Below are 11888 nucleotides of genomic sequence, written 5' to 3'. Positions count from 1 at the left end.
GCAGGGAGATGGGGCCAGGCCAAGAAAAGGAGGCACGTTCTGGAAGAGCAAATTTGACGTAAAATCCAATCAATTGCTGCAGCCAATTCCCCGTCTGACAGCCTGAGCTGCTCCTTCTAGTCCAGAAAACCTAAAACTCACATGAGTAATCACGCTGGTTCATTCACTTTGGCAGAAAACAAAAACATCTCTTAATTGTTTTCCTGTAATGCAATCTTTAGAGACCTGCTAGAACATTTATATGACAGTGAGTATAAAAATAACTTCCCCGACACATACACACACGTGCTATACATGCACACACACACAAAGGGTGCTGTAGTGCACGAATGATCAATAACTATTTTTAACAACCCTGCACACCACCATTGATACTTTTGCACTGAGATAGAAAAACAGACTATTTTAAAGCCTGCATGCTGATGAGATAACCATGAAATGATATGTGCGCACACACACACACACACACACAACAATCCCAAATGCACAGTCCCGCCCATTCATTCATGCACACACAGGCAGATGCTTTGTGAGGGCAAACAGGATACGAGTCAAATTTAGGGCCTTCAAAGAGTGAGCAGACAATGACACACTAACTGGTGTACATGACAGTCTGTGTGATAATAACCTGGATGGCCTCAGCTATAGCACCAGGCGGTATACAACAAGGGGGTAATGATAGTGTCGGGTATCGAAATGAGATCATTCAAATACACTTTGGTCAAAACCAAGATTAAAAGCTTTTATTAAACGGTCAATACACAGATATACACATTTCTGGCACCCACTGAGGGTAAAGGCGATGTCTCTGATGGTGTTCCTGGCCACTGAATACTAAAAGGGGGGAATATCATTTCAAGAGAAACTGGCACTCCAGGAACACTGAAAGAAGTCTGAAACAGTCATTATATCTCCACCAAACATGCCCAGACAGCAAAGAGAAGAATTGTACATTTCGTTCACAGCCAGCAAAGTAACTTCAAACTTAATTTTGTCATATTAACTTCGAGAGAGACTGGAAGTTTTGATTCTTCTAATTGTGATGCAGCAGAGAGTTTTGGAATGTAGACTGTAAAAGAGTGAAGAAAGAGGAAGATAATAAGAACAAGAGAGACAGGCGCACAGGGACATGATGGACACAAAACAGAGGATGTACTTGCATGTCAAATGGGTGTACTGTGAATACCGCAATGCGGGGTTATAACCTGCACGCTACCATCCTGATCATTTATTCAACTCATCTGTTACAGAAATAAACCAAAACATCTGCCCCTGGCTTCCTGTGTGTGTGTGAGAGCCAACGGACTCAGCTAGAGCAGTGAAGCAGGTTAAATCTTCAGCAGCAGAGCATGGTGGGTAACAGCATGCATGAGTCATCAGCCCAGCAGCAACTTACTGGCTTTCTTGCAGGTGTACACACATGCACACCTACAGGCTGCAACTGGTTCACATGAATATAGTCAACAACAACTGGACACACAATAAAAGGAACCGTTGAAGCTGCACACACTCAAACAGACAGATATTTCGAACGCTTACAGATATTGTGTGTGGCTTAGAAGTGTGGGCAGGGATTATGTGCTGTATGTGGGCATGCAGAGGCAGTGAAGTGACTTAAAATAAATTGCAGAGCTGCTGGGCACGATGCCAGGAAAATAGAAAAAGAGAGAGAGAAGCAAGGTGCAAAATGAGATGAAACAGGTAGAGCGGGATGAATGTGGGGAACAAGGGAGCGGTGAAAATACTAAAGAAATAGTGCACAACTAAAAGGAAATGTATGTAAGAGGTGGACGAGGCAAGCAGCAAAGGGAGGGAGGCAGTGTTGGATGTTCAGAGTGAAGGCGAGAGTGGGAGGGAGTTCAGGAGGGAGGCAATAAGGATACACTGTAAAGAGACGGAGGGGGAAAGAGAGAAAGAGCTTGTTTATGGAGGAATGTGACTGTGTTCAGAGTATGGGAGATGGGACGGACTGATTGCACCACACCAGGTCTTGATGAGGGGAGAGAGTTGGACCTAGAAAGATCAGCAACAATGGCAGACGTCTCCTGCTCTCCACACCAGCAGTGACAACTATCCAGTGGTTTGTCCACTGTGAACACACAGCTTTGAGAAACAGAGCAGCAGCAGCAGCAGCAGCAGTGACTGTGGGGGCCAGGCAGACTATGATGGAGGTAAGTCACCTTCAGGTGGACTTGAGGGAAGGTCGTGGCTGTTTGACGTGATGTGACAGGGGATTATTGACGGTGCAGACTCACAGCTTTGCAACTTCAAACAGAAGTGAGCCTGAGTGTCACTAACAGGTCCCACAGATTTGAGAGTGTGTGATTTGTCTTGATGTGGCTTACATACAATGTTTTAGATGTGTTTGTATTAAGGAACTAAATGTAGACATGGTTCATTTTAGAACCACACTGAGTAATGTCAGTTGTTTACTTAGTTCAACATTCTGACTGAACCAAAGTTTCTCGACATGGAGGCAGTCCCCAGTCTATTGCTATTTTTTAATTTGCTGGTTCAAAGTAAAAAACATCTCTGAATGAAATGTCTGCTTTCAACAGTTTATTTGTAGAAAACTGCCAATCATGTTCTTTACTTTCAGCACAGCCATTACTGGACACACCATTGTTTTTGACTTGGTGAAATAATAGGGTGCAGCATGGGGCTTTATTTCAATGTTGCGCTGTACACAGCAATTTGGAAAAATAAATGGCATCAGACAAAGAGACGATTGTTATAGGTGTTTAAGCGTGAATTAAGTGTGTCCATATGTCCCGCCATAGTAATTGGCCCAAAAGCTCTTGAATATTCCTATGATTTTGCATTATAATTAATAGCAACACAAGGAAGAGATATGTGTGGGGAATAATTTACCCTTTGCACAATCTCCCAGTTTTAGAAGAGTCACACCTGCGTACAGTAGTGTATGTGTTGAGACCTGTGGGGAACATGGTTTACTGTACATTGTGCTGGTGTCAAAGGGAGTGGGTAAGTATAGGGCACCTGCTCAGGCATGTTCAGCTTTGCTCTGCACTGTAACTTGAGGGTGGAGGATGAAAGAAGCAAAGACAGGTCTCTTGTATTGTCACAGCAGAGAAAAGCTGAGATATTTGTTTTCCTTACAGAATTCCCTTTGCTGATGTAAATATCTTGACTCCACAGATCATTTTTATATCTTTTATATTTGATATTGTATCGTGGGAATTGATGCAGCTCAGTTCCATATCTGTAGCGTGTGACAAACCATTAGAGCTGTCATGACCTGCTAAAGTAGACGCTTCTTAAAATAACTGTCCCAGATACCCAAATGCAGCATCGTTTCATGAGTGAGGGCTCTGAGAAGTGCAGCATCCCAACATCTTTGTGAGTCTCAGCTCAGGATGAAGTTGCAGAGTTTTAAACTTTTCAGCCATGATTCATATAAACTTCCTTAAAAGGGAATTATATTCTGATGGTATGTGAATCAGCTGAGCAACTGTGCACAGCAGGCGAGTAGCAGACGTGACTTTTGTGAGTTATGACACGTCAAACTATTGAACAAAGCATGCCGAGTTTCCCTACAATGATTAATTTAGCATTTCAAGGTCAGGGGGCTTTTATTTTGGAGCTGAGAGCAAGTATCGCATGCAGCAGATATTTCCAGCTGTGTTCACATTATTATAGACGCCTGAAAGTGAGCTCATTATGTCTCCTCTTACTCCCACATTACAGCAGCCACACACACACAAAGCCACAGCAGATTAGGAGGATGGTTATGCTCCAGATTGACAACCTTATCACCAAGTCTTCAGCTTGCAGGGTCAATGGGCCCCATTGCCAGGAAAGGCCTCATTCTTTTCCGCCTACCTATGCATGTCATTCCACTGTGATACTGTATCAAACACAAATATATAAGACAGAGTTTTAAGAAATGGTGAGGTGACTAAATGTGACTATGTGAGAAATGCAGAGGTTAGGTGAGTTTATGTAAAACGTCTCTTATGCTACCAAGTTAAAAACTGTTATCTCTAATCTGTCTTTTGGAACCCAATTTAATGATCTACATAACACTACAAAACCAGGACGAAACATTTATTCTAATTGTATTATTTTGACAGCAAGTGTGCCTGCCTCAGTGAAAACTCAATTATTGTACATATAATCTGACACCACAACAATTAAAGCTTTTATGACAATCAATCAAGTTAAAATTGTATATTGTGTCATAAAAGACACAGCCTGTTCAAAACAAGTGGCAGGTAATGGATGGGCAATAATTCAAAATGTCTAAAAACACTTCCATTTGTAACAATCCATTTTTACTTGCTGTTTTCAGAGTGGGATAAAAGCCTTAGATGTAAATATTGCATGACTATGGAGCTGGCCGGCGATCTGCAGTATCTAACTAAAGACACATACAACTCTTTAAAACAATTTCTGGACTCATTCCAGGGCAATAGATAAGTTTGAAGCATTACAGAAAAGTGCAAAGACATATTGTAATGCAATAATCAATCTTGAATGGATGGATGCAGCTCAATAAAGGAATATAAAAGGAAGTTTAATATATTTAATTTTAGGGCTCCTTAAATTCATGAGCATCAATTCCCATCCTCGTTGCAGCACTAAAGCCTTCCATTTAGACTCCATTAAAAATACATTTTCCTCTATACTCCAGCTGCCAAGGTTATGCAAATACCTGTACTACAGGAGCAGTAGTTGGCCAGCCATACAAACCCAGTGAGTAGTGCACACAACCTCCTTATCTATTAAAACCTAAGGAGGTTGATTGTTTGGTTGACCTAATGCCTCATTTGGATGCACATAATAGTATCTGAATGCGATCTAATTGTAACGTGGGGTCCTTCACTAAATGCAGGCCTTTGATCTAAGATGAGGCTGCACGGCTGCCAATAGGAGACACCAAGATCAAATTAATGAGCAATAAATGTTTTACTTGCAAAATTCAAGTAAACATGCCTTTCTCTGGATCCAAACCCCTCAAACAGAGGAGATATCGTTTATTGTTTACAGGACAATAAAAAACAGTCATCATTGTATAATGCAATGTCAGCTCCACAGAATATCTCTCTCTCTCTCACACACACACTCAGTCTTTCCATGTCTCTCTCTCTCTCTCTCTCTCTCTCTCTCTTTCTCCATGCCTAGTATTCCATCTCCTTCATCTGAGGCGGTAATGAGTGTCTGCTATTCTGCTCTTCAACATTGAAGCCCTGTTCATGCTCAATCTCCTTTACAATGCACTAAAGGGATTACCCAATTAGCTGCTATTGGATGCCATTGTGCATGTGTGTGTGTGTGTGTGTGTGTGTGTGTGTGTGTGTGTGTGTGTGTGTGTGTGTGCGTGTGCGTGCGTGCGTGTGCATACATGGTCAGTATATAGATGTGTTAGCAGTGAAAGTGAAAGATAGATGGCTGTCTGTACCCAACACTTCATTCCCAGTTGATGTTCTGCTGGAGGCCACATTACTCATTCCCACAACTCAGTCACAATGAGTAAGACACAAGATGGGCAAGTGTGTGTGTGTGTGTGTGTGTGTGTGTGTGTGTGTGTGTGTGTGTGTGTGTGTGTGTGTGTGCGTGTGTGTGTGCGTGTGGTGTGTGTGACTGGGGCCTTGACGGGCCACATAGAATGACAGAAAAAACAACAGAGTATTACTTCTCTATAATTCAACCAATCAATCAGACTATTATTCCCCCCCTGCTTTAATTCGTGAGTTTAATTTCCACTGTGTGATGCCTAGCATAAAGGGAGATGCCTGCTTCATTACATAGGAATCACCAGTTATTTTGTGTGAACCACAAATCAATTCCAGTTATCTAAATGTATTCCATCACACTGGGAGCAATATGTTCAGCGTATACATTTAGAGGATCGAACAGCATAATAAGGATTGATTTTGATGTCTCCTCCAAAGTTAAAGGTGCAATCCAGAATTTTTTTAATCTAAATTTTAGTTAATGTGTTTAATTTTATTCCTGGCACTTTGATGAATGTTCTTAAACTGAATTGTAGCATGCATATAGGAACATATTTGCATGCTATTTTACTTTATCTTTTAATTTGGAGAGACTAAAATACAGCCATTGATTTACTAACAACCATTGCTTGTAGAATCACAGTCTGCAATAGCTTATGTTGGCCCACATGGTAGCTTTTGTACTTCAGTAGTCGACTTCTACCGTAAATCTCCGTTGTCAGACATAACTGCCAACACTTGAACATACAAAACAAAATGTGCTTTCATCTCCATTATCTCACAATGATAAGCGCCATTTGACAAAAAGGACCATGATGGATTAGCTGCCTAAAGTTAAGTTTTAAGTCTACAAGATGCTGTAGTTACATCAGTCAAAGGTATTGGCTGCCCATAAACATGACAAACTGTTTCAAAATGTGCCTTATTGGGGAAATGAATGGGATGTAATGTTAGAGGACAACTTGCACATCATAGGGAATAATATTTGGGACATCCTGTGGCTCTGGAGGCAGCACACAAAAGTCAGGAGAAAAATAACCCTGGTGATGTCATCGAGGTCAATTTGGGCTTTGAGACTTTTCTACATTTCTGACATAAATCCTGTTCACATGGAGTTAAAAAGACATGGGCATTTACTGTGCATGGAGGGTTTAAAGAAACAATGCTATTGAGTTCCATTATGGAAAGTGTTTTTGCACTAAAAGTCAGGATGCCTTTTGACCATTGACAAGCTTTCCTCACTAGTCCTCCAACGTTATCTTAAAATAACAATAATTAAACCCCAAAAAACGTAATAATAAATGGGGTAAAACATGTAAAAACACTGTGTATGAAATTCTGTGTGCGCTTAAGACGGCACACATGAACAAAGAACCATAAGCTGTCTGAGACTGACCTAAAAAAAACAGACACACTGAACTAGATAGATTTCACATGCATCTGTTCAAAATTACCATAAAGACAGTGAGAATTAAAGAGATGCCATCTGGCACCGTGGCAGTGTAGAGGTACAGTGAGAACAGAGGAGAGTTTCATGGTCATTGTCAGACAGGTATAAATCCTGGACCTTAATAGCACACTGCTGCCTTCCACTGGCTGTGGAAATGGATTGGCTATGCCCTCAGAGGGTGTTTTTATGTGTGACTGTGTCTGCATGTGTGTGGAGGGGGGCTGGGGTGTATTGTCAGCTGGTTCTGCGCGGGACAGGGCTTTGTGTCAGGCAGGTCAGCTGGGGCTCGAAAGCTAGGACGACACCCCCGCTCATACACACACACACACCACCCACTGCTTACACACAGACACACGACAAACAAGTGCACACACTCTTTTGTTCACACACAGAAAAAGAAAAAAAAACATGCAGCCAATCAGATATAGGATTAGATGTATGCATGCATCCACACACCAGAGTTCCCATCTCACCAAAGGTCTTAAATCACTCTGTCTACTCAAAAGCCGCATGATCAGACCATTCGTACTGCTCATTAAGATTTGCAATGATGGAGCAATGAAAATACTTTCAAATCACTTCAATATTTGCATCAAATGGAAGTGAAACTGACAGATTCTCTCAAGCAAGGGAGTGGGAACATAAAAGTGAAATGGCAGGATCATTGTCCAGTCAAATAGGCTTGTGGAGCTGAATTGGACCAATTGAAGAACAATGGTATGGTAGTCAGCTGAAAGGATGAGTGAGCGCTGCTGCTGAAAAAGATTATGGTAGATCTACAGAGATAATGTATACGCTGGGTCAAAAGACTTTGTGAAAACACTTCATGGTAAAAACTTTCAGTCAATATGATGCAATATGATGTAAACTTTGGTGCAATGTTAAACGATCCCACAGCATAGGGTCCTGCTGCTTCCCATTAGTTTTACTCTAACAAACAGATTTCTTTATTGATTTTTGTGCGACATCAATGAATCAGTACTGTTCAACCTGTAGATGCATGGTAAAGCTGTCTGTTTTCTTCACATTCCGAGAAAGTATTCCTTTACTCGTGACTAAAATGGGTTCTAAGATTTACACCAGTTTTATCAGCAGCAGAGCTTCGGGGGCCATATCTCTTCTGTTGTTGTTTGTTCATTTGGAACACAGTACCGTGTATATTTTCCTGTCGTGATGTGTGATTGTATTTCATCCACAAGGTGTTTTGTCATGTACTCTGTGGGTTGATGAACACTCTACTGCCTTAGAGAGACTTGTGCGGCAGCAATGAGACCGTGTGAAAGTGTGTGTTGTTTATGTAGATGTGTAAAAGTGTGTGTGTGTGTGTGTGTGTGTGTGTGTGAGAGAGTAAAGTCTGTGAGTGTATGTCTGAGCAAAAAGGCAGGATGGTGGTAAATCACTATAAAACCGAAGCTCTTCAGCCTTCTCATTGTGAGGACTAGTCATTTATATAACACTCAAATATGGTCCTGGGCTGTTTGGGGAGAATACACAAGAGTCCACACAAAGAGCGGCACACTTCAACAGACAAAGAGCGAAAAGAAGAGGGCAAGCGCCTTTTTTCTCCTTCACATGAAGTGTTGTTTGTTCAGGGAGGGTGCAGGGCACCGAGTGGGACGGCTGGACGGAGGGAGGGACTGATGGAAGGAGGGAGGGAAGGAGGGGGCGAGGATGAATGGTTATTACACAGTAAGTCGATGCACAAACGGAGGGTGTCTGTGGGTGATAGTGGGGAGAAGAGGGGGGTACACAGGGGGTGTAAAAGATCTTTTGTTAAGGCTGGGAGTTAATCACTTGAGCGGCACACGCCAGTTCTATGGGAGCACATGTTGTACACTGGCTCCCCCGGGGGGAGCAGGAGGTCCCAAAACACACCCACACCCACACAGAGTTGAATTTACATGTCAGTTATAATGCAAAGCTCGGTACGGGCCATGTAGAAAGACCCACCCCCTCCACCGAACAGTTAACAGACCCTCCTGACCGTGGTGATAGTGTGAGGTTTGCATTTGCTGCTGGTTCATTCAAGGGCACACACGCACAGATATACATGTCTGCATGCCTGTTCAATTTCTCCAGGACTGGATAGATGACTCTGCAGGGGCCTTGCTAGAGATAGATGCTTAGATTGACCTGGCAGTAAGTACAATCTATTGTTTCATTACTTCAGTCCCATGTCAGTGGTGGATGCTAATATCTGAGAGTGATAGTGCCTTCACTGGAGTTTAGATTTAGCGGCAGACATCCAGGCACAGTAGAATAGACATTTGCATCACTGGTACTGACTGGGGGCCTGCTTTGTACTCATTTAACATTAACAATACCATTACTCAGTATTTTCAGTGGTTGTTTACTTTCCGGAATATATTTTGAATTTCATCCTGAATGAAACAATGAAAAAGGAAAACTGAAGCTGTGCTGGAAGACTGGCTATGCGCTTCTTTCATGACTTCATGCAATAGGGTTGTCTTTACTTTCCCATATTCACCTTCACTGTCGCTGTCTTATTCTGCTGTAGAAACCACTCAAACTTTCCCACTTTGTCTCACTTGCTGTCTTTCTCTGATGCTCTTATTATTCTCCTCATGATGGAACATGTTTCATCTCGCTTATCATTGTTTTCTGGGTGATGATAAGTGACAGCCTCCATCGGCTCTCCCATCAAACACCTCATCGACAAACACTGACAGCTATGCATATCCTTACAAACACCACCGTGCAACCAATGATCACGAATAAGCCTCAAGCAAAATGCAATGTACATTAATATGTGACTTATGGCAGGCCATTAGTTCCATGCTTTGTTGGTGTGGACATTATAACATGCTTAAAGGCTGTGGACCAGGTGGTCAGGGGAGCCCACAGGCCTGATCAGTCAGTATGGAGCCCTTTGCTACAAAGTCACTACTTTTCCCCTGTGGGTTGGAGATCATGACGAGCAGCATCTGGGGTCCGGTTGTCTTTAAAAGGGAGGGGGGGGGGGGGGATAGCAAATAGAGAGCATCACTAGTACCTCTGTGGATAAATGTCCTTGTATTATAAGTGAGAATGTTAACAACATATATCCAGTCGTGTTGTGTTCTCAATCTCATTGTTATTTCATAATTCGAGCCAATCACATTAATAAAAGTCAATATTTATGTGGTCATACTGTGTTTAAGTAAAATAGCAAATCCAAAATGTTTGTATAGTGTCATTCAGATGGCAGCACCATCCGAGTGTTGAGTAGTCTGTAAGTAGCCCAATTGCCAGTTTGTTTAGAGGAAGGGCACCCATAGGGGTTTTTGTTGAATTCAACGGCCCAGCCATAAATCTAGACACACAAAGCCAGGCAGAGTGCCAAGATGGATTTTTTTTTTTTTTACCTTGTTTGTTTTGCAAATGTCTACACACCTGCTTCAACACTGCATATTTGGACTGAACAGCAAACAATATAACTTAACAACATTAAAACAGCATCAGATGACACTATGACATTGTTTTTGTTCTTTTCATGAAAAAAAATCTTCTGTTTGAGGATCAACAGCTAATATTCTCTGTGTTTAATGTGTACTATCCCTTTCTCGCCTTGTAGATGGAGCCATTGACAGTATCTTTCTGGGGTCATGAGCTGGTTCTTCCCTTCACTTCTGTGTAACTTGACCTCCTGGACTTCAGCCACACCCTCCCCTCACCTATGCCTGCAGGACCATGGGCAGCGTCAGCAGCCTCGTCAACAGCAACAGCCTTAACAGTAAACACTGCAAGGCATCTGAACATAGGTTAAAAAAGGCAATAAGTCCTCATAGAAAGAGTGGAGGTTGCAGCCTTGACGAGCTACTGAAGTGCGGCTTCACTCAGGGCTCCTCGTCCACCACTCAGCCCCCTAAAGGCCTGTCGCACTCCCGGTCAGGTCGAAGTGAAGATTTCTTTTACATCAAAGTATGTGCCATCCGATGACATTAAAACTATCATCTTAGTTCGTAAGAAATATATTGCACATATATGCAGTTACAAATCAAAACATGTGTATCCTGTTCTCTATAAGGTGAGCCATAAACCGAGCTCAGTACACCATAGAGGGGCATCAATGGAAGATAATGCAGGTGGAAAGAACAGAGATGGGGAATCAGATGGGCGACTGCAACCCAAACTGCTGCTCATGCCAGGAAAAATGACTGACAGGGTGAGCAAAATGTCCAATGTTTCCGCTCTCGTGCTTCACATAAATGGTACAATTAGAATTTAAATTAAAAGTACAGCATTTTGGGGAAATATCTTTAATTGCTTTCCTGCCACGTGTTATTTAAGAAGATTAATGACAAACTTACATTTGTACAGTAAATATGTAGCTGAAGCCAGCAGAGGGTTAGCTTAGCTTAGCATAAAGACTGGAAACAGGAAGAAACAGCTAGCCTGGCACTCTGCAAAGGTAACAAAATTAACCTGTCAGCAACTGTTGTATTTGTTTATACTGTACAAAACCAATACTTAATAGATATATCAGATATTAACTGAGATTATGATTTCATGTCCATTTTCATTGCCTCATCAAATTGAGCTCTGCTGTGCTTTACTTGACTGGAACAGTTATGGTTATTCTTACAAACATTTAGAAGTCGTGTGGCAGAACTGCAAAAGACTTTGAAAGCCTCTCAGTGAAGTTGAGGATAAAACATGCACTGCAGGTAGTTTAATTGGTAGCAACCATTCCTCACAACCTGTGTTGGACCTTCCCAGCTTATTAATCACCCCCTCCCAGATTAATGACCTAAGAATGCCTTGATCTTCTCAGTGAAGTCATTTCTGTGCCAAGAATACATAGGCAAATGGAGTCTCCTTTCATAGGTCTTTATTCCTCGGGGGCAGGAGGCTGAGAAAGGAGAGGAATAGGAAGCAGCTTTATAAGAGATAGAGCAGAGAATAAGAGAGAAAAGAGAGAGAGAGAGAGAGAGAGAGAGAGAGAGAGAGAGAGAGAGAGA

The 11888-nt window shown here is 42.1% G+C and overlaps 1 protein-coding gene across 3 annotated transcripts in view; it reads left to right on the top strand.

The window, feature by feature from the left end:
• The first annotated feature begins 1837 nt into the window (after nt 1–1837).
• The window catches only part of lzts1 (leucine zipper, putative tumor suppressor 1), a 17265-nt gene continuing 7214 nt past the window's right edge, over nt 1838–11888 (top strand). For 2 of the 3 annotated variants that reach the window (XM_031849151.1, XM_031849149.1), the window contains exons 1-3: nt 1838–2171; nt 10502–10848; nt 10955–11092. In XM_031849151.1, the coding sequence (XP_031705011.1) occupies nt 10618–10848; nt 10955–11092 (369 nt within the window). In that variant the 5' untranslated portion in view covers nt 1838–2171; nt 10502–10617. Of the gene's footprint in view, nt 2172–8799; nt 9067–10501; nt 10849–10954; nt 11093–11888 lie in introns of those variants that run through there. The other variant, XM_031849150.1, reaches the window with a different exon arrangement.

This window comes from Anarrhichthys ocellatus, unplaced genomic scaffold (genome assembly GCF_004355925.1).
Source record: "Anarrhichthys ocellatus isolate YVR2014 unplaced genomic scaffold, GSC_Weel_1.0 scaffold9, whole genome shotgun sequence".
Taxonomy (NCBI): domain Eukaryota; kingdom Metazoa; phylum Chordata; class Actinopteri; order Perciformes; family Anarhichadidae; genus Anarrhichthys; species Anarrhichthys ocellatus.
This window is presented reverse-complemented; position numbering and strand designations above follow the sequence as displayed.